The following is a 20,867-nucleotide window of genomic DNA, read 5'->3' as shown; positions in this document are numbered from 1 at the left end:
TGATCATTTCTCATTTTCTGCAAATAAATACTAAATTTGTGCTTGGAATTTCACAGACATGTTGTCAGTGGTTCATAGAACAAAAGAACAATGTTCATTTTACTTAAACATTTACCTATAAAGTGCAAAATCAGAGAAACGGCTCATTTTAAGTGCTCTTTTAATGTTTCCCAGAGCTTTATGTGATCTCTGTTAATAGTTATAACGACCAAAGAATTCGAATAAGTGCATAAATCTTTCTGCAGCCTGGTTGCTATCAGTACACACAAACGCTAACATAATAATTTTCTCTAAATCTGTGAATGGACATTAATTAGGAACTCTCCGTTTGAATAGATAGCATGTCGCTCAGTTTATTTATTGTTGTTGACTCATTTCTGCAGGCTTTAGTGAGGGATTTAGATGTTCTGGGTTCTACTGGAACCTCCTGGATGATTCGTTTTGAAGTAATTTCAGTAGGAGGGTCCATCACTGTTTCCTGTTTTCTCCATTTGTGGATAATGATTCCCCTGTGGTTCTTCTCTGGAGTTATTAACGGCCTATACATGCAAATAACTTTGTTTCTCACCTTTTCTTGAATTTATTTTTGCTTTTTTTTTTTCAACCTGATTTTGGTTGTCTGGCATGTCATTTTTCAGACTGTCGGGATTCTGCAGGTGTGGCCGACCCATCCGACGTTGTCAGAGCAGGAAAAAATAAACGATGGGAGTTGCCTCAGACTAACGGGTCCAAACTGAGATTATTGTTTAAAAGGCCTGGGGCCGTGCTGCGACTCGCCACATCCACCCACTTTACGTCAGAAAGGGAAGCCGGCGTGTTTCCTCCCCTTCTCTGTGTAAAGGAAGTGCGAAAATAAGCATCAGCGGCGGAGGGACCAGGCTTGGACACCTCTTCTTCTTCTTCTTCTTTTTTTTTAGCTTTCGTCGCAAAGTCCACCCAGCTCCAGTCCGAACAAGTCGGAGGAGATCCACGCCGTCACAATGAAGTCCATCAGGGTTTTCATCCTGCTGCTGCTGCTGGGATCAGCCACACCAGGTAGGGTCTAAATTGGATCAAATCCTGTAGGAAGTGTTACGGTTCAAACTTAATGGCTAAAACAAATTAATTTGAACAAGAAAGTTAAATCTAATGCTTTAATTTGAGATTTTTAGTTGGTTTATGTTAAGACTTTATTTCTCTCGGTGCGATTTAGTTTTGGTTTTCGCCGGGACAAAGATCACATGTGCAAAGAAAAGACTCACACCTTGAGTTTATCTTGTTGGTTTCCAGAAATTTTCAATCTTGTGCAGCTTTCTCAAAGTCCCGTTTTACTGTATTTATTATTTTTGCAACCTCTGTGTGACATCTAGCCTTAAGAATAAGGTTTAACCCGACTGAGGGAGAGAAGAAATGGACTGGCTCCTGGTTTGTTTTTCCTCGCAGCAGCCCTGCGCCAGTCTGATAGGTGATCTAACCTCAGATAACCAGTGGGAACCGGACTGCCCCCTCTGTCACAGAAACAACAGATTATTGTCCTGCGACCAAAAAGGCCCCTGATGGAAACAAACCGACTTCCAGCAGTAAACATCTGGAGGAAACACCCTTGCCGGGGCTTTGTCATGAAACTGTGCAGACTCAAGTTTTGACCTCGCTAAATCAACATAAGCTCAATTCTTTTTTTTCAATCTACCAAGACTTGTTAAAGTAAGACCTCGCAAAAGTATTGATGCGTCTTGAATTTTGTCGGATTAAAATCACAAACTGCAGTGTGGGATTGCAACTAATGATTAGTCTACTATTTACCTCATCAAAAAAATAGCTACATTCTGCAGATTTGTCATTTAACCTCTTCAGCCTTTTTATGCGATATTAGAAATACTGTAAAATATGAAAATAAACAATTAAAAAATTTAATTTTTATAGACGAAAATCAACATTTTCTTGCCTAAAATTCAAGAAAAAGTTGCATTTTTTCCCCCTCAGGCTGATTCAGGGAGAGCATTAATCAGTCGAGAGGCTGGTGGGAACTCTGTCGGAGCTGCAGAAATGAGAATCTGTGGAGATTATAAACCATTAGCAATTACTTTCATAAATCTGGCCTTGATTGAAACATTGGCAAGAAGAAAGCTACTGTTGAAAGTCACAAAAATTCCCATTGAAGGTTTGGCACAAGTCCTGTAGAGAGACGCATGAGGAAGAAGATGATTTAATCAGATAAGACCAAATTTTAACTTTTTGGCCTGCCTTCAAAATGCAAAATGTGTGAGAGAAAGATTTCACTGTGAACACGTCACCCAGAGGTAAAACACGGTGGCGGCAGAGTCATGCTTTGGTGATTATTACTATTCAGAAGAGACGAGGAAGCTGGTCCGACATGGACGCAGCCGTCCTGGTTGAAAACCTGTCAGATTTAAGACTTTTACTTTAGAGGAGGTTCACCACGACCACCAACATTCAGAGCTACAGTGGAGTCGGCCTATTCAAAGTTCACTGTCTGTAGATTTTTATGTGGTACATGGCTTCAAATTATTTGTGGAAAATGTGCAAATTCACAGATATTTCTATAGAACGTAATCTAAAATCAGTGCTGGGCACATTTCCACTACGTGCCAATAGCAGAGCTAATTTTTTGTTTTGCTCTTTTGCTAACTGAAAACGTTTAGCACACTTAGCTTCCTCTAAATCAGCGAGCGTCCAAAGTGCGGCCTGGGGCCATTTGTGGCCCTCGAAACAATTTCATGTGGCCCCCGACTGCAGCTAAAAGAACGATACCAGTTTGGCCCAATAGTGGACACTTTAGTTACTTTTAGCATTAAAATTTCCTTGAAAATTAGATTCTTCTTTAATGGAAATTTTTAGATTTTCTTTTTATAGTCGCATTTGTTTTTATTTTGATTTCATAGCAAGTAGGGCTATAAAAATCTAGCAATATTTTACTAAAAAAATGGACTAGAGAACATTACTTCTTCTACTAAACTTGGTTAATAGAGGAGGGTTTTCTAAAAAAAAAAAAAGTTCTAGTTTTTGTTGTTTGGAATAGACTAAAATTTTTTCTAGACCAAATAAACTAAAAAAAAAGAGAACAAAATAAAATATGCACAGAAGAGATGAAAATATAAACACATGAACCTCTAAGGGCATCTCAAAGTAATCTGAATTATGTTGAGATGTTCAAGGTTTGTAGTCTTTCCAGGGTAGGTGTAATTTGAATTGAAGCTAGCGCCTTAGCATTAGCTTCGACTAACGGGCATGTAGGTGTAGCACTTTAGCGCTAGCGCAACAAACTTTTAAGTTAGCGTTGTCTATAACAAAGAATATTCATTTCTGTGAAAGTCTAGACCTCAAAAAAAGGTCATATGGTATAAATACTCTTGGTTAAATCTTACTTGGGTTAAATGTTTTTAAGGCTATAACCTTCCAAACCGTTGACTGTTTCTGAGTTGCGCTGCCCAGTCTCTTATCTTTATGCTGGTGAATATGAATGAAGTTGTCGCAGACAGAGGTTAAGACAGGAAGCCCGGCGCAGGCCAGGGGGCCGGCAATTGTCTGTCTGTAACAGGATGCAGCTTCTCACTTAGTGAAGAGGATGTCCACCCATAAAACACCAAAAAGCCACGACTATCTTGACTTTTCCTCCCCAGCCTGACAGAACATGCAAGTCTTTGTCTTTGACTTTTAAAGCTCTGCCAAACAGGAATCCCACAGAAAGTGAAGCGCGAACCTTAAAATAGAGAACATGTCATCGGAAATGTCGGACGCATAGAAAGTGGGACTTGAGTTTTTGTGCCAGATTAGTTAGGAGGATGTTGACAACACCAGGATGATCTGGCTCGTGTTAAAACATGGCAATATGTTAAAAACCTTTAGTTGGAATATACTGTACCAGCAAAATCAACTCTTTATTGTGTTGCTCTAGCTCTAGCTTTAGCTCTAGCCATCTCTCTCTACTTTACAGTTTCATCAGCTGATTCAATCACACGACCTCCAGAGAAGACGACTACTGGTGAGTATTGAAGTGAAAAATATAGTCCAGAAAACTTCTCAAGTTTAATAAATTCACGTCATGTTCTTTAATAAGCTCTAACTGTGACGAGTGGCCTTTAATTCTTCCATTCCTAACTTCTCACAGCTTTTCAATCCTATGAACATAGGTACATTGCTTTGACATTAGCCATAGCTTCATAGTTCAGCAAAAGTAGAACTGAAATCTGCAAGAAGTACTCATAAAGTAGCTAAGATGATTTCTACTGTGTGTATTGATGCATATTAAGGCAAATTTGGTGTTTGAACTATTGGGATAGGCACTTATAAGTTCTTCAAATCGCCAATTTTAGCTCTTAGCAAGCAGCTGCGGTCCCTAAATACTCCGATGTATGGATCCGATGTATAGTAACTATCTACCTACATCAAAGAATCAGTAAACTAATTCTTTAAAAAAAAAAAGTCTCACAACCTTTAAACTGCTGCTTTTCTATGCTTATGTTGCAGCTAGCTGTGCTGCAATTCTTACACCAGGGAAAAGTTCAGTTTCAGCAGGTTTTTATTATTTCTGTCCTCTTTTTAAAAACAGAAACACAGATATGAACATTCAGTCATGGTAAAAACACCACACCCTCCATCTAGTTTATACTTTTAATGTCCAAACTATCTGTTTACCAGCGTGTTTAAGTATTTAAAGCTAACCTCAAGTGTACAGAAACACACGTGAAAACTAAATATACCTCAGTAACACTAGATATATTCAAAATACATAAAAACCCATCATTTATATTTTGAAATAACTTTGTGTTTTGATGTGACTGTATATCAGTGCATTCATCCACTTTCTGCCTGGTGTCCTGGATTTGAGCAGAGACGCCCCCTTCCAAATTATCCAGTTTTTCAAAACTGTCCCAGAGATGTAATCTTCCCTTCAAAGTCTTGGATCCAACAACAAAGCATCACTTTGGTTTACATTGGGCAAAATGAAACCTTAAAATCCCAGTAGACGGAGCAAACTATGAAAGCGATGGCAGCTCCCCTCTCTAAGATAACTGTCCTGCTTCTGCTGCTTTACAGGTCTGTCAAATGAATCCACTTCAAAGGCTCCAGGTGAGTCAAGTAGTTAAGATAATTTAAATGTCTTTCCTTCATTTGGTAGATTTGTCAACAAGCACTAAGAAATTGTAGAAGCTAACCTTGTTAAATCTACAGACAATTATTTTTAAGACATTTTTGAAATTATGCGCTTTATGTACTGTTCAATTCTTGATATTTTCTTGTTTTTAATCACTCAAAGTTTTTAATCACTCAACAATAAAAAGTCCAGCAACATCCCCATCTTTAACAGCTGCCAGTGCATCAACTCTGTTGACAGCTACATCTGTTCCCAGTGGCTCAACCCCCAAACGTAAGTTTGTTTTTGAGTCATTCTACACTCTTCCTCCATAATTTTGCTTACTTTCTTGCTCATAAATATTTTTATTCATTTGTAACCAGAGACTGTGTACATTTTGTCATTCGTTTTGTAGTAATATGTCCACATTTTAGGTTCAGTCGTGTTAGCATGAAAGCTAAAAGGCGACCATGTTGGTGACAAACAAGTTTTCTTTCATTAATGACTTTACTCTTGTCAGGTTTCTGACTCATGTTCAAAGCTTGAAATATTGTTTCCAACTTCGAACATTACTTTGTCTTGGTCTATCAGATTGAATAAATAAAAATCTAGACACTCTGGAGATTGGACACCTGATTATTAAAGGAGTTTTTGTGAGAATGTTTGGTTCAGAAAGTGAGTGATAAATATAGAAAACATATTTAGTAAAGCATCCTTTGCTAAATAATAGTAAAGGATGCTTCCCTTTTTTCTTTTCTTCTTTATTTCTTTCAAGTACCGACTGATCCTACATCTTCAACGAATATGACGACTGCTCAACCACCCAGCCAGAGCACAGCAAATAACAATCCAAACATCACCCAAAGTTAGACATTTCTTGATATTTTACTGCTTTTGTTTCTTTAATTTTCTTGCTTTTATTTCTCTACATCTTGTGGCCTACCGCTGATGTGAAAGAACATTTCAACGTGCGATTTAGTGTTTGAAAGATTTGTATCGTCTGTCTTGTTTTTCTGTTTGTATTAGCTTTGACAACAACAAGTCCTGGATCCAAAACCCCGTCTATAACTAACAACACAAAAGCGACTGCAGGTGAGACACGATTCCACCATGAGGAATCGTAAAGCAAAGCTAGATGCAATTTTTGAAGTGTGGCGGCCTGGCTTAAAAGACTTCCTGGCTCTGAAAACATTAATTATTTATTGTGTTCTTTAAAAAAAATCATTTATACCTGCTGTTCACAGATTCAGCTATCTCCACTGCATGTTCTCTTTATATTTGATTTAATTTCTTTCTATAGAATCCCTCATTTTTAAGGTAACATCTGTTTCATTAATTAATTTAGCCACAACAGCAAATGCGATGACCCAGAATACAGAACAGAAATCCAGTGAAAGGCAAGAAAAGGAAGCATCTGAGCAGAAAGCTGCTGGTAAGTTCAATGCTTTACAACGCTGTAGTTAGATGACCTCACTAAGATAACGCTGGTATATCATTTAAATATTCAGACAGACAGTCGGACATTACCGGCCCATTTTAAAAATGTCAGATTCACTTTTAACATTTTGATCAACCTGCTTCTCCTCTAACTTTACAAATATTGTGACATTTTAGAGAAAACTCTTAAAAACACCAAACTTTTGTTTGTTGACAAACCGTATGGCTTTTTTTTTTTCAACGATACAAAATTGGTCTTCACTGATTGGCTGGCTGCCGAGCATTTTGATTGGTTTAATTTCTGAATATTGTGAGATGTTGTCTTGAAGCATTTGCAGTTTACCAATAAAACATCTGGAAAGATGACTGGTGCTGTCAAAAAGTCGTTTTTTTTTGCTCTTATTGCTCAATCTCAGATTAAATAAATCATGTTTTATAGTTAATTTTACCTTCCAAACACCTTGGTTTTTCCCAGAAGTCTTTGGAATCATCCAGATTATTTTGGCTAAATGTGAGACTGTTTTTTTTAGTGCAACCCTTTCCACACTGATGGAGGTCAGGGACTTTGGTTCTCATCTCTTCTTGAGTATTTTTGAATCGGGGCATCATGTGTTGCCTTTTGAGATCCCACTGCCTACTTCATGCTGTCACTCAGGTTCTGTTTAAGTGATTCAACAGATACTGTAAGCAGGTCTGGATGCTGCTAGTGAAACTGAACTACATTAAGGTGGATAATCGCAGCTAATCAAAAATTTTTTACATGAGCTTAGCTTATCTCCCCTAAATCAGACTAGTGTCCTAGTAGAATACATTGGACTGTGGTTGCCACTAAATACATCCTGTATTAATTAGTACCATGTCATTTTCAGTTATTATATATGCATATGTTGCTTTTTTCTCTCTTTCTGCAGGTGTAGAAAGAAACGTCTAGGATATTTTTTTGTATTCTATTTATCCTTCTTTCCTTCCCTTTATCGCCTTCTTTTCCCTTTTAATGTCTTGCCCCTCCTCTCTCCTTGTCTTTATTCTCTTTCTGCCTTTTTTTGGAAAAGATTTTGGTAACACTTTATTTGAAGGGGTGTGCATAAGACTGTCATAAACATAAACTGTTTACAACTGTTGTCATGAAGTGTCATTCGGTAAATAATGACACTTTTAATGCAAAGTTTCACTAAAAGTTGCATTGAAAATCCAGTAAAAGTGTAAACTTTGCATTATTCAGTCAAGAATGAGCCTTTTAATGTAAAGTTCTATGAGAATTTGCATAAAACGTCCTCTAAGTGTCAACTTTCCTTTAAAAGTGTCGTTGTTTACCGATTGACAGTTCATGATCAGTCATAAACATTCATGAAAACTTCTTCATCTTTATGACAAGTGTCATGTCAGTCTTATGCACACCCCTTCAAATAAAATATTACTGAAATTCCTAATGATGTTTCTTATACTTATATTACGTGGCGCATTATAGAAATAGCCTTAACTGGGATTCTCCTTGGCACTCAGACAACAATACTGAGTGCTACTCTACCAAACAGGACACATTAAATAAAGAGGGTTTTATTGATTCAACCCAAGTGGATCCTACATTAGAAGTCCAGCCCCACTTTGTAAACTGTTTTATCTCTTTCCTTGGTTGAGATATTTCTACTGATTTACTATTTGATATCTAAACAGACGTGTCAGACTGGATGGATGTTTTCCTCTTGTAGGTTCAGACAAACGACTGTGGTGGCTTCTTCTGCCTGCTGGCCTGGTTGCAGGTGTAGCCGCTCTTTTCTTGAAATTCAAAAGTAAGAAGATCCACGATCACACAGGTACAAACCAGCTTTTCTCTCAAATACTTCCCTCACTTGATAAGTTCAAGGTTTAATCAGTCATTGCTTCACCCAACGTGTCACTGTCTTGTTTTCTGCTCCGCAGAAACGATCGACACTGGAACTGAGAAGTAAGTTTGGTACTGTAAGGCGTTAATTATGTTTTTAAATGTCTATATCCCAGATACTCATGCATCCTTTTGCCCCCAAAGTGCATCGTTCCAGAGCAGGCCGGAGAGCAGCAAAGATGGAGTCATGCTCCTAGGAGTGAAGTCATCAGGCGGCGAAGAAAATGGTGAGCCGCCGTCCCACTGCTTCCTGTGGCCAAGCGCTTTCTTCCAGTCACAATCTCCCAGTTATTCCAGGGAAGTCACTGGCTTTTAATATCTCGTTGTGCTTCGTTGTGCTTCGGCGGCTCTGCCGGGCAACAGAAGGTGTTTCCTGTGATTTCTCGCCCCCGCCCTAAAACAAGTAGCTGGGATTGAAAGATAGCGACTTCCTTACATAAACACTGATTCTTTTAGACGGGAGCTATTGTGTAGGCCTGTAAATGTCAGCGCAGCCCAAACACTGGAGGAATGTGTCGATGCCTGTTCTCCACCTAAAAAAATTAAATAAATCTGGGTAGGTATCCTACTTCCCTTCCCTACCACTTGCCTTGGCTCAAAGCTGCAAAAGGAAATGGATTCATGCCATAGGAATTTTGCAAAGGAAGAAATTGTTTACGTTGTTTCAAACTAAAGGATGTCTTGAGATTTTTCAGACAACCTCATGTAATTCCAATTCAAGCTTGTTTTCCATCATTACTTCTGTTATCTGTGTTACAGCAGCTGCCAGATAAGGAGAGGAAAGTCTTCGTAAGTCTACATCTGCACCTCCAACGTACTGCTGATCTGAAGCCAACGACTGATTTTGTTTTTTTAATTTGTGGAAATACTTTTGCAAAGTAGGGAAATCTCTGAAAAGTGTAATTCCACACATAGAAAGAGCAAGTTGTGCTTTACAACAGGGACTGTGAGGTTCTGTGCATGTTTTGGTGGATTTTCCCCATGAGAAACCAGCAATAAAATACATTTTGGTTACGTTCACATTCCAGCCCCAAGTGACCCAATCCCGACTTTTGTGGAATCGTTTTTTTTTTTTTTTTTGGCGTGGTCGTGTACTTCCAAATATATGCGACCTGTATGTGTTCTCCAGTGTGAACTGTAAACGAAAGTGTCCCGCATGCGCAGAAGAGGGCGCAATAACGTCACACATAGAGAGCGTGCTCAGAGTTTTTCCAACCGCCATAAAAAAAAAGTATGTTTTTTTTTACCGTTTGCGGAAGTAAACATGGATGCTAACGGTGGAGCGTAGCGTTGCGATTCTGAAGTTGTCCGACTGGAACCAGCATATAAACAACTTAATCCTCATTATTGTCCGCCATGGTTGTTGTTGTTGTTTTTCTTCCCGCTTGCGCGCATCAGGACGCAGAATAGTGACGTTTGTCGCCTATCAATGACGTTCAGGACCGTTAGGATTCAGATCACGTTTGAAAAGGTCGGACAGATCTCAGACAGGGGCCTGGGTCGCATTCGATAAAAATCCGATCTGTGTTGTTCAGACTGCCATAAGGAGATCATATACAGGTCGCATAAAGCGCCCCGCCCCCCCCCTACAATGGATGAGTATAAGTTTAAAAGTGGCTTTTGTTTTCTTGTGAAATGTAATATAAGCTTAAAATTGATATCCTAAAGGATTTGTCAAAGATTTTTTGAAATACCCCTTCACCCAAACACATTAAATTTTAAGCATGTACTTTTATTTTATATATTGTTTTTACCCGGATTTGTTAATTTTTAAACGACTGTTAAAATGCACATAAACGGCGCCTCCTACAGGTTACGGTGTGTCTGGATATGACGCCTGTTAAGGATGAGGACAAACGGACACGTTTTTATTTGTTTAAAACAAGCAAAATTATAACAGAGTAAAAGCTTGTATTTCATCCCAATGTTTTGTATTTTAAGACAAACACTAAATAACCCGTGCTTGCTTTGTGTTGTTTTTGTTTACTGGTTTCTGATAAGAACATCCACCATGATCTCCACAAAAAGCAACGCTTAAATGAGGAAATTATGGTTTATAATCTTTACATTTAAAATGACTATTATTGCTGTAAAGCTAACTTCTGTCTGCTGTGAAGTTCAGTCCACAAACACATTTTCTCTACAGTGCACTTACCTCAGAATCCTCACCTGTTTAATGAAATAAATCACTTTTTTGTTCAGCCTTTTATGTTTTTGCTCTTGATTTATCTCTTCTGGGATTTTTTGTTATTATTATTTAGGTGTTTTTTTTCTGTTTTATTTCGGTGTAATTGTACTTTCCTCAATTTTGATAGAGAAATGTTGCTGAATTTTTCTTCGATAATCAACATGAAGTAACACAATTGTATTTACTTTAAAACTACTGGAACTGCTTTGTGCTTTATGTCATGAACTTTCGGCCACAGTTTCGTCAATAAAAGTTTGGATAACGGTTCATTTGTGCAACAAATGTGTCGTGGTGATCATAAGAAATACTTTTTTTCTGAACGTGTGCTTTGTGCTAATTTTATGTTAAAAGACTTCAAGAGCAAAATGAATCTTTAAACATTTGCTTTGTTTTTTGGCCACCAGAGGGCGCTGGGAGTGAGCAAGTTACTGTATTTGCTGAAGAATTTCATAAGGCTGTGTCACCTGATGTCCCCGTTTGATCTTCACAGAGTAGCTCAGGAAGCTCTGTCAGGTCACAGATATGATCTTACTCCATCTGTGGGCTCTGTAAGGTGAGACCAGAGGAACACTGGGCGCTCTTCCATCAAAACCGAGCGCTCATAAAATGCAACTGAGGCCTTACCACCTGCAGTCTGGGCTCAGTTACTTAATGTAATTGCAGGTTGTTGTTTTTGGAGTTTTTTTCTGTAGCTCTCAGCATTTAGAGTGCAGAAACTAATCTGACCAAATGTTTAGAGTCCTGCTGGAAGGTGAGGATCCACCACACACAGACGAATCCTACAACCAGACTGTAAGCCAGAGAAAATGGACTGGACTGGTTTGTCAGTGGTTGTAACCCCAGCAAAGTTTGCATTTATGTGGAAATCAAGGTCTCAGAGTCTGGGGGAAATTGTGGAAAGGCGCAGAATCCATGTTGCTTGAAGTTCAGCGTGAGGTCAGTGATGGTGCCAAGTCGTCTGCTGGTTCTTGTCCTCCAGATTTCTGATGTCCAGACACAGCCGTCTACCAAGATGTTTTAGAGAAGTTGTATGTAGATACTGATGCCGCCAATAGTACCAAAAGCTAGTTCAATGACCATGATGTCACTGTGTTTGATTGTCCAACAAACTGGTCTGACCTGAACTCCATAAATTGGAGGAAGACGAGAGACTCCAGACCCAAAGCTTTCCATTAGAACCCTTGGTATTTTTCCAGTTTCTCCTGATCTAAACTGATGTATTCAAACTTTTATTTCTATAAATTATGATGATTTTCTTCTTCCAGCTGGTGAAAACATGACATTTAAGATTAGCTGTCAGAAGTGAACAGCATGATGCCATTTTTTAAATGTATATAAGTTTTTCCTCCCCCTAATTGATCCATGTGGTCTTCCAGTTTTCTGTAGATGTTTTTTTTTTTTTTACACGAGGGCTTCCACCTCTCACATGAGCAGCCGTGTTGATGTGTGAGGATCACGTATCACCCAGAGCATCATCTGCAAAGGAAAACAGCTGTCTCTCATTGCAGTTAAGTGCAACTCAGAAAAGGCCTCTGCAAGCGGCACGTTTCACAGAGCAGAGAGGTGCCAGCCGCCATGCCAGGTGTTTTCACATGGACCACAAGAGCTTCATCTGGACTGCGGCTGGTTGGTAATCCGAAACGCAGCTCCTTTCACCTTCTGGGTCTTTCATGGAAACAGTAGGTGGAGAATTTTCAGCTTTGCTGCACAAAGCAAGAACAAAATGTGACATGTGATGGGATGCTTTTATTTCAGGAGAGAAAAATGACAGAGAGCCAAGATATTAAGAAAAAAGATGGATAAAAAAAAGTGTTCGCACCTTTGTTAAACCTGCTAAAATGAGAGGCTTATATGATGTATAAAAACTTACTGGTGTAAATTATTTTCAAACTTTCGCAGCTGAGCGATCAAATTAGCTCTTATGCAATGTGTTTCATAAGTCTGCACACCCTTAGATCAATATTGTTGAAACATCTTTTGATTCAGTCATTTAATGAAGGTTATCATTATGGCTTGGTGATAATTGCCGTCTCTACCTTGCAGACATTTTTTAAAATCTATCAGATAGTGAGGACCCCACAGATAAAAATCCTTCTTCATTTTAGGCTTTTCATAATTTCATTCACTTTGGAAAAGTAAAATCCCAGTTCCATCTGAAGAAAAGGAATCCTCACAGTATGATTCTGGTCCCACCATGTTTTACTGTGGGTTGAGTGTCCCAGTAGTTATTGGCCTGGATGTTTTTCTTAGAATAACAACTTATTCTAAGTAGCCCTACCTTTTTGCGTTGCTCTGTAGTTTTTCCATTTGACTGGTCAGTTGATTTCTTGAATTGTTACCTTTTTCCTGAGAGGTTTACCCACTGTTTGGTTGGTTGGTAGATTGATTGTTTGGTTAGCTGGTTTGCTGTTGATACTTGGTTTGGTTGGTGTGTTTTTTGTTTTGGTTGCTTTGTTGGCTGTTTTTTGTGGCGGTTGGTTGGTTGGTTGGTTGATTAAGTATTTTTCTTGGTTGGTTAGGTTTTGGACAGTAGACAGCTCTTTCTTTTTGCCAGCCTGTTAAGTTTGTGGTTTGTGGACATTTAAAAAAGCACTCTTTTATTTTTATTATATTGTATGTTTAAAGGTCTAGCAATATATAAGATTATGTCTAATGAAGAAATTGTTGTAAATTAGAATGAAGGAGGTCTCCCATGACCGTGCAAGGACAAGCTGTTATAGACAATAGATGAATGTTGGGAAGCACAATGCTAAAACTGTGGATGGGTTTTCACCAGGCAAGAAACGACAAAGAACTAAGTGGCTTAGATAAATATAAGATTAATTTTAAGATATACACACTTTAATAGCAAAAGTGGTGGCCAGATTTGTTTCTCTGGATTTTTAAAAATTTTTGTTTATTTGTATCCTTTACATGTTCAGTTTTAAGAAACGTCGTCAGTTATTTAGCTCACTCACAATGTTTCTATAAATCCAGAGATCTGCTGTTTGTCAGTATTGTCTGTCATAATGACTGCACAGTTAACCCACATTGCAGCTGAATCTGACTACAGATCAGGTTTCAGGCGATGCGTCCACAATCAGTCCCTTTTTTAAACGTCCCTCTTTATTGTATGTCGATGAAGATTTCTCACACGTCACGTAACTGAATGAGCTGATGACGGAAAAACGGTTTTCAGGCTCGTAAAGTTTTTATTTGACGGTGCAAACTGTCCGGGACAAACGGCTGTCTCAGCAGAAAGTGAACACAAGTGAGATAAAAGTAGGTCAGATCTGAACGAAAGCTTTCTCATGACGCAGTGCATTCTCAAGCTGAGCTCTGGTTCAGATGCACGCCCCGTCTCACTCCAACCATTTATTAATAATATCTCCATCAGCAGATGAGATTAATATAATGGAACTGCACTTTTTACCCATTTCAAACATTCAAACTGTTGCTGGTATTTACTCCTTCCTTAAGTTACTTCACATTATATTTGTCTGCATTTAAGGGGGGTAACATTACCTAAAGAGTGTGACTTTTTTCCACTCCCTGGGGAATATTTGTCTTCATGTGACTGGGAGAAAGCTATCTGTCTGAGGCGCCCACTGGATTCCATTACCCTTCATTCAGCAGAGCAGCTGGGGGCAAGTGAGCCAGATCCAGTTACAGCAAGAAAATCTTGGTAACGACGGAGCGTGTTGAGAGGTAAGCTGCTGATGAGACGTACTACTGGGCCTGTGCTGCTCCTGCCAGGTCTACACACACTGTAGACACACATTCACACACGTAACGGCAGCGAAAAGGAGCATTTTAGGGTTCCTTTGCAGCTTTTCATTTGTTTTAAACATACAGAAACAAATTGCGCTATATTTTGATTCTAATGAGCTTGAGTTTCTTGTAGTCTTTTGAAGTGGTTTGTAATAATAGACCCCAGGCTTTCTGAAGGTCTTTGAAGCTTTTTCTCTGTTGTTTTGGTGTTTTGTACCTTACCAGGACAGAATATTGGGCTGGTAATTGTCTAAAAAACAACTGAGGAGAGTAAACAGGTGGAGGATAGAAGTGGTTCTAATAGGGCTCCATTTAGATTAACAGAATCTAAAAGTCATGTCTTTGGTTGTGTCTAATTCTTTGTCATTGTGCTTGCCTTGGTGTATTTACTTGGGGTTTTGGTTGTTGTGATGATTTGGCTAGTTATTTAATTTGTAGGCCTAATGGTTACTTGTTTGTTGGTTGGTTAGTTAGTCTGTTTGGTGGTTGGGTTGTTTTGTATTTCAAATGTTTTTTGTTTTTGTCTTGACTGGTTTCAACAAGGGGTCACTGAGTGGTTTATTGGTTACTTGGTTACACTGTTCATTGATGGTTGGTTTGATTGGTTTCTTTTTTGCTTTGATTTGTTGGTTGACTATTTGGCTTGGCTGTTTTTTTGAAGCCAAAACTAATTGGTTGGTTGGTTGGTTTGTTGGCTCTTTGCTCATCTGCTCCCAAAGAAGCTAAAGACTGGAGGAGCAGGAAGGCAAAGAGAAAAGAGAAATGCTGTCTAAAAATGACTGGTCATTTTATATTTTATTAAAACATTGTGCTTGTATTATTGCTTAGCAAGTAAGAATTTTTAATTTGAAATTGAATATATTCAACTAGATAATTTGGTCCCATGTGACGAACAGTCTGGACATGGCTGAAGTACCATGTACTTAACTAATCACCTCTGTCTGCACCTCAGAAAGTCATCCACAAACTTCAGTTAGTCCAGAACTTAGCTTGCCGTATCATCTCCAGAACCGTTTCACCTGGCACACCACTGGCTCCCAGTCAAATGTCACATAATCCCTCTTCTTACATTCAAGGCCATTCATAACCTCACTACTTCATACCTCAGTGAACTGCTGCAGTATTCCTCCATTCACCTCTCTGTGCCCTTTGCTCAGCCATCTATATATCTGTCTAACCCTCTATACATAGACAGACAGACAGACAGACATATATATATATATACATATATATATATATATATATATATATATATATATATAGCCCCATTCAATAAATGTGTATTTATTATTGAAAGAATCATTTAGAATTTACTAAACACGCTATTTAAACGAATTACAACCAGTGATGTTTCAAGCCTTTATTTCTGTTAATTATATTATTGCTAATGAAAACTTATCATTTAAGATTAGAATACTATATAAAACCGATAAGAAAAAACTTGCGATAGATAGATAGATAGATAGATAGATAGATAGATAGATAGATAGATAGAGAGAGATAGATCAGTTCTTCCACATAGCAACACATATATTTTGTCCACCTATAGAATTTCTAACTGAACTAATCTTTTAGCCAATCAGGAACGTCATACGTTAGGCTTTTGAAAGACGCGTTCTGATTGGTTAAATCCTCTGACCAGCTGAGTTGGTGAAGGTATAAATATTACTGGAAAGTTCTGTTTGCATCGAGTTTGAACGTAAAAGGTACGTATTCTGTGAGAGAAAGTGGCGTGGAGTGTGGCTTTATTTCTAAAAACTTAGTCATTTTTGTGGATTCAAGGTGATTAGCTTGCTAGTACATTTTTTTTCGTTTTATCAAGCTTGATTAAAACCTAATTTTTTAGTTAGGGACTGCGGAAAGTAGCGTCAGTTAGCTGCGTTTTATGACTTAAAAAAAAAAGATGCTGGTTTAACTTAATGACGCTTCCTCTGTTTTCCAGGCAGCTGTATTGTGGATAAGTAACAGTCACCATGGTTGCCACGAGTAAATTAAAGATTAAAAACACGGAGGGTGTTTCGGAGCTGGTTGAAAGGCGGTACGACCAGGTGTGCATCGAGAAAGGTAAGCCTGCTGGCGTTTTCTGTGCGTTTTATTGTTGGCGAACGTGTTGATTATTTCCAGCTGCTTGTTTGTCTCTGTGTGGTGCATGGCTGCAGCAGTGGAAGGGGGAGGGATGGCTACATAGGATGAAGTCATCCCTTTAGCCTCTGTGTAAAAAAAAAAAAAAAAAGCTGATGCTTAACCCCATCTGCCTGTCCTAGAGCTTATAAATTTGCTCTGTTAAGTATTTGATTATTGCATTTTTTTAGTCCTCTTCATGACATACCTGTGCACTGGAGCTTGCAAACTTATCTTACTGTTGCATTTACATGCATATTGTTGAAATGACAACGTCCTGTATTTGATGTGCTTTAACTTCAATCCGTGTGGTTTTACAGAGTTTGATTTCTGGGATCACTTCATGGCCGAGCCCCATGCAGACGTAACGGAGAACAGAAGCTGCCACCAGTTGGCTAAGATGTTTGAAAACTGCCTGTCCCGGGCCAAGAAAACGACGTTGCACTGCTCCTCTGTTCTGGTACCAGAGAAGCTGACCCGGAGGATAGCCCGCGAGGTTCTCCAGCTGGCGTCCTGCGAACCCTGCGGCCTGCGCGGCTGCGTCCTGTACGTCCACCTGGAGCTGGAGAAGGGCTGGAAGCAGCTGGAGCGCATTGCATGCGATGCCTCAGTGGTTCCCACGTTTGAGCTGACTCTTGTGTTCAAGCAGGACGGTTCGGCATGGCCCAGCCTGCGGGACTTCCTCTTAATGGGCTCGTGCTTCGGCCCGACCTTCAGGCACGTCATCAAACTGAGTCCAGGTTTCCGTCTGGTCAAGAAAAAACTGTACTCCTCCTCAGCTGGCACTGTGATAGAGAAGTGTTGAAAGTGAGAAAGTGTCTCCCTGCTGTGAAATGCACTTAAAAACTACAAGTGAGACCAAAGCGGTGTCACGTTTTCAGCTCTTTTGTACAAGTTTGTCACTGTAAGGTTAGGATTTTAAATGCTAAACAAACCAGATACTTCTGACTTCAGCTTCATAGTCCTTAAAAATTCCCTCTTTTTTTCTTAGAGCAGTTCCTCACTCAAGCACAATTTTACAATTTGCCTTTTCAAAATGAATGTAAAAGTGTTCACATTGACATGTTTGCAAGAAACTCTTCTGTTAAAGGCACTAGCCACTTTGTAGATGCATCTGTGTTTCCAGATGCTTTGAATGTTAAGCTGCAGTAACACAATGGGAGGTTTTCTTCCAAGAAATAAAAGCACAGTTTTGCAGTTTGAGAGCAAGGCAATTGTTTTCATGCTCAGATATTGCAGTGCTCTCACTCAAAACTCTGCTAAAAAAAAAACAACTTGTAAGCATACGCACGTTCTGCTCTCACTCAGTATGTTGGGGTTGTTAAGATTTGATGCCTCTTGAATCCTGCCGTATATGCTTGAACCTTTGCTCTTTGGTGCTTTTCCTCTAAGCACCAGACAGAACGCTAATTACATCTTTTGGAATAATTAGCGTTCTGTCCAGTTCCAACCAAAATAATATTGTGGCTTCGACATAAAAAGCCTTCTTTAGGATGTGTGTAACATAGTTGAGTCCAAATTTTACCCACAAGCAGAGTACTTTTTTTTTTTTTGAGCAAGAGGCAATAAATTTCATTGCAGAAAAAAAACTGATTCAAGGACAAGCAGAGAGGGGCATTTTCCCCCCAGAGTCAGCAAAGTTGTGGGTGAGAGCAATAGAGTAATTTCATGAATCTGAGGGGAAAATTGATTGAAAATGTTCTCCTAGACTTCTGAATGGAAGAATTCCCATTAAAGGTGTCCAGGCTTGACTTGCAGACCATTGTGTGGTCTTTAGGCAGCCATATGCATCTAGTTGTGATGAAGTGCAAACATTAAGAGCTGTGAAGATGCTGTTATGGGGGAGCTTGTCACACTTGGGAACGTGGAGGCCTTTACTCGTACAACTGTCTGTCCTGCTCTCTGATCACAGCAATGGGCTGTTCTGTGTGAATGTTTTAATGCATTTTTATTTTTATACTGACAGATGCACCTTTACAGAGCAAGAGTCTTTATGTACAATTAAAAGTTTGGTTCACTCAGTGTTGGAGGCTCATCTATTTTTAATTGTGTACTTTGTTTTATGACGTTCTTTTTCTTTTAATCCTTATTTATTGTGCAAGGCAAGTACTTGTCCATTAGCCAATAAAATATTTTATAATTTTTACTGCCTACGCATTATTTAATGTTTGCTCTTTAACCATTTTTATTTTTGTTCATTTGACTTGAATACTGAACACAAGACCAATATCTTTCAGCAACATTGCTAATCAAACTTGATTGAGGTGCTAAACTTTTACTTTAAATTGGTCCAAATTTTCCATACATGGTTTGTTTTAAAACTCTTTAATGGTTTGTTTAAACCTGCAAGTAACTGGCTTACCATGTACTGGAAGGTGTTGAAGTTAATTTAGTACATTGCAATAAATTATTTGACAGGTTATATTCTGTATTTCAGTTTCAAATGTGAAACTCTTCACTTTGTAGTAATTAGTCTAACTTTAGACTTGCTAAATTTAGTTCTGAGAAATTGCAAAAACTACCAAGATTATAATTGATCCTACTTTTTAAAGATTCTGCACTTGGACGAAATGGCGTGCTCAAGTTAAAGGAAAATGATTTACCGTTTAATTTAAGACTGAAACTGAGGAATCTGCTGTTTCTCAAACTATTTGCAAGAACTTGTGGCATTCCTCAGTTATGAAACTGTAATCACTTTAAAAAGACTGTTAAAACATTGAGAGTAAAAATATTATACTGAGATTTTTCAAGTTCTTTTTTGTTTCTTTCCAAAAAATCTTTTTTGTTAAAGTGTTTGAGCCTCTGGAAGAGCTGACCTCATCTAATGGTCTACCACTTCGTATGAAACTGTAACCAATTAAGTTGTGATGTCATTCTTGCACAAGCTACTGAACAGACTGACACTGTTTTTGCAGTTAATGGAAAGATCACATAAGAATATGCAAGATGCAGTGTCATTGTGAAGGACAAAGAAGCACTGATCATCTCCTGAGGCGCACACAGAACCCCTTGCCCTGCTGCGCTAATGTGGGTCAGGACTATAACCCTCTGTTGTTTAGCCTGTCGAAGTCTACAAAGCTGTGGAAACTCTTAAACATGACATAATTTAAAATTGGACAGCATTTTTGTGCTTTTAACTATTAAAATGGTTTCAATTATTGCTGTAAAAGTTTTTACATTATAATAAACATCAAATGTGCTATGGGTTACGTTAGCCCAACTGCAAAGTTTTCTGATATATCATATGATGTGTGAATAACTAAGTAATTAAAACCTTGTGAATACTGTCTCATTATACTGTTTGGGTAGCTTAGGCTAATCATTTTCAGTTTTGGCAGTCTTTATGCTAAGTTGAGCTAGCTTTAACTTGGCTCCATTTTGGTCAGTTAAAAGATTTGGGAGTGGCAAATTAGCTTCTTATCTAACTTGTGTTCAGCTAATGGTTTAAATGAATGAAAAGATTAGTTCTGGGTTATACAATGTTTAGCCAAGTTAAGCTAACTGTAGCTTGGTCATTGCCTTCCTTTGCATTTCTGCTTGATTCTCATCTCCCTTCAGTGCTCTGTCTGGGCTTTCTCCCTTTGAGTTCGATTTCTATGGTAGAAATTTTCTGATCTCAACAAAGATTATTACAGAGCAAGGAGAAAAAAGTTTAAAAAAAAAGCAATCTTGACTTATTTTCTGGAGATCCTGTGAAAGTTTCTCGAGATTCTGTGTACATTTTGCAGGATCCAAAGGGTCAGTTTTGAGAAATAATGATATAATCACAGCAAATACAGACCCATGGGAGAGATTTATTATTAATTTATGTGTTTGTTTATTAATTCATCCATCTATTATATAACATGCTTATCCTTGCAGGGTCTCCAGTGGTCAACAACCAGGAGGCAGGGTACACCCTGGACTTTCTCATAAATAAAACTATTCCTAAGCTTAGCCTGGCTTAGCTTAGCAATGTGAGCTGGATTCACTTTCAAATGTTTAGATTTTATCTGGAAGATTTGACACCAACGAAATGTTAAACATTTTATTTTGGCCCCAGAAAAGTCCAATTCAGCTGCACTTCCCTGGATTCATTTTAAACTTTGATAAATGTGAAAGTGATACATTAAGTTTCTCCGCCAACTTTGCCAAGAAACTGAAATAAAACATTTTTTTTCCCTCATGATTTAATTTCACATATTTCCAGTTACTGAAATGTTTGCAGCATTTTAAACATACAGTACCTCTCATGGTTTTTAGAAGAAAAATAAATGAACAAATTCAAAGGCATCATGCGTCTCTGCTGAAGAGCCACTCCAACTTAACTGTTGTTAACGTAGGCCTGGTGGAAAACTACTGAAAGTGTTTTCATGCTGCTGAAACCGATATAATGTCAGCTCCGCTGTGCTGGCTTGGCAGCTCATTTGCCAAAG

General features: G+C 38.5%; 2 protein-coding genes across 5 annotated transcripts; both read left to right on the top strand.

Moving 5' to 3' along the window:
* Nucleotides 1-788: 788 nt before the first annotated feature.
* LOC116732849 (putative protein TPRXL) lies at nucleotides 789-10,848 on the top strand. Of its 3 annotated transcripts, none has more exons than XM_032583380.1 (11): nucleotides 789-1,035; nucleotides 3,935-3,982; nucleotides 5,038-5,070; nucleotides 5,258-5,368; nucleotides 5,805-5,939; nucleotides 6,101-6,166; nucleotides 6,420-6,506; nucleotides 8,221-8,325; nucleotides 8,432-8,456; nucleotides 8,538-8,620; nucleotides 9,156-10,848. In XM_032583380.1, exons 1-11 carry the CDS (start codon nucleotides 981-983, stop codon nucleotides 9,164-9,166), a joined length of 759 nt encoding a protein of 252 aa, XP_032439271.1. In that variant the 5' UTR covers nucleotides 789-980; the 3' UTR covers nucleotides 9,167-10,848. The 3 variants fall into 3 exon arrangements, with proteins under 3 accessions (XP_032439271.1, XP_032439270.1, XP_032439272.1); XM_032583379.1 differs by having other exon boundaries at nucleotides 792-1,035; nucleotides 9,153-10,848; XM_032583381.1 differs by having other exon boundaries at nucleotides 802-1,035; nucleotides 5,850-5,939; nucleotides 9,153-10,848.
* A 2,225-nt stretch (nucleotides 10,849-13,073) lies between these two features.
* LOC116732850 (DNA damage-inducible transcript 4-like protein) lies at nucleotides 13,074-18,596 on the top strand. Of its 2 annotated transcripts, none has more exons than XM_032583382.1 (3): nucleotides 13,074-14,268; nucleotides 16,274-16,395; nucleotides 16,773-18,596. In XM_032583382.1, exons 2-3 carry the CDS (start codon nucleotides 16,305-16,307, stop codon nucleotides 17,255-17,257), a joined length of 576 nt encoding a protein of 191 aa, XP_032439273.1. In that variant the 5' UTR covers nucleotides 13,074-14,268; nucleotides 16,274-16,304; the 3' UTR covers nucleotides 17,258-18,596. The 2 variants fall into 2 exon arrangements, with proteins under 2 accessions (XP_032439273.1, XP_032439274.1); XM_032583383.1 differs by lacking the exon at nucleotides 13,074-14,268 and adding an exon at nucleotides 15,754-16,037.
* The last annotated feature ends 2,271 nt before the right edge of the window (nucleotides 18,597-20,867 follow it).

Source organism: Xiphophorus hellerii, chromosome 14 (genome assembly GCF_003331165.1).
Source record: "Xiphophorus hellerii strain 12219 chromosome 14, Xiphophorus_hellerii-4.1, whole genome shotgun sequence".
In the NCBI taxonomy this organism is placed as follows: Eukaryota; Metazoa; Chordata; class Actinopteri; order Cyprinodontiformes; family Poeciliidae; genus Xiphophorus; species Xiphophorus hellerii.
Note: the sequence above shows the minus strand (reverse complement) of the source record. Positions and strands in the feature narration are given on the sequence as shown.

Excerpts from the sequence above, each read along its gene's own strand:
- LOC116732849 (XM_032583379.1), top strand. The coding sequence starts at position 981 with ATGAAGTCCATCAGGGTTTTCATCCTGCTGCTGCTGCTGGGATCAGCC. Across the intron at positions 1,036-3,934 it reads GCTGGGATCAGCCACACCAG|TTTCATCAGCTGATTCAATC; the intron begins GTAGGGTCTAAA and ends TCTACTTTACAG. Across the intron at positions 5,071-5,257 it reads ATCCACTTCAAAGGCTCCAG|TTTTTAATCACTCAACAATA; the intron begins GTGAGTCAAGTA and ends AATCACTCAAAG.
- LOC116732850 (XM_032583382.1), top strand. The coding sequence starts at position 16,305 with ATGGTTGCCACGAGTAAATTAAAGATTAAAAACACGGAGGGTGTTTCG. Across the intron at positions 16,396-16,772 it reads CCAGGTGTGCATCGAGAAAG|AGTTTGATTTCTGGGATCAC; the intron begins GTAAGCCTGCTG and ends GTGGTTTTACAG.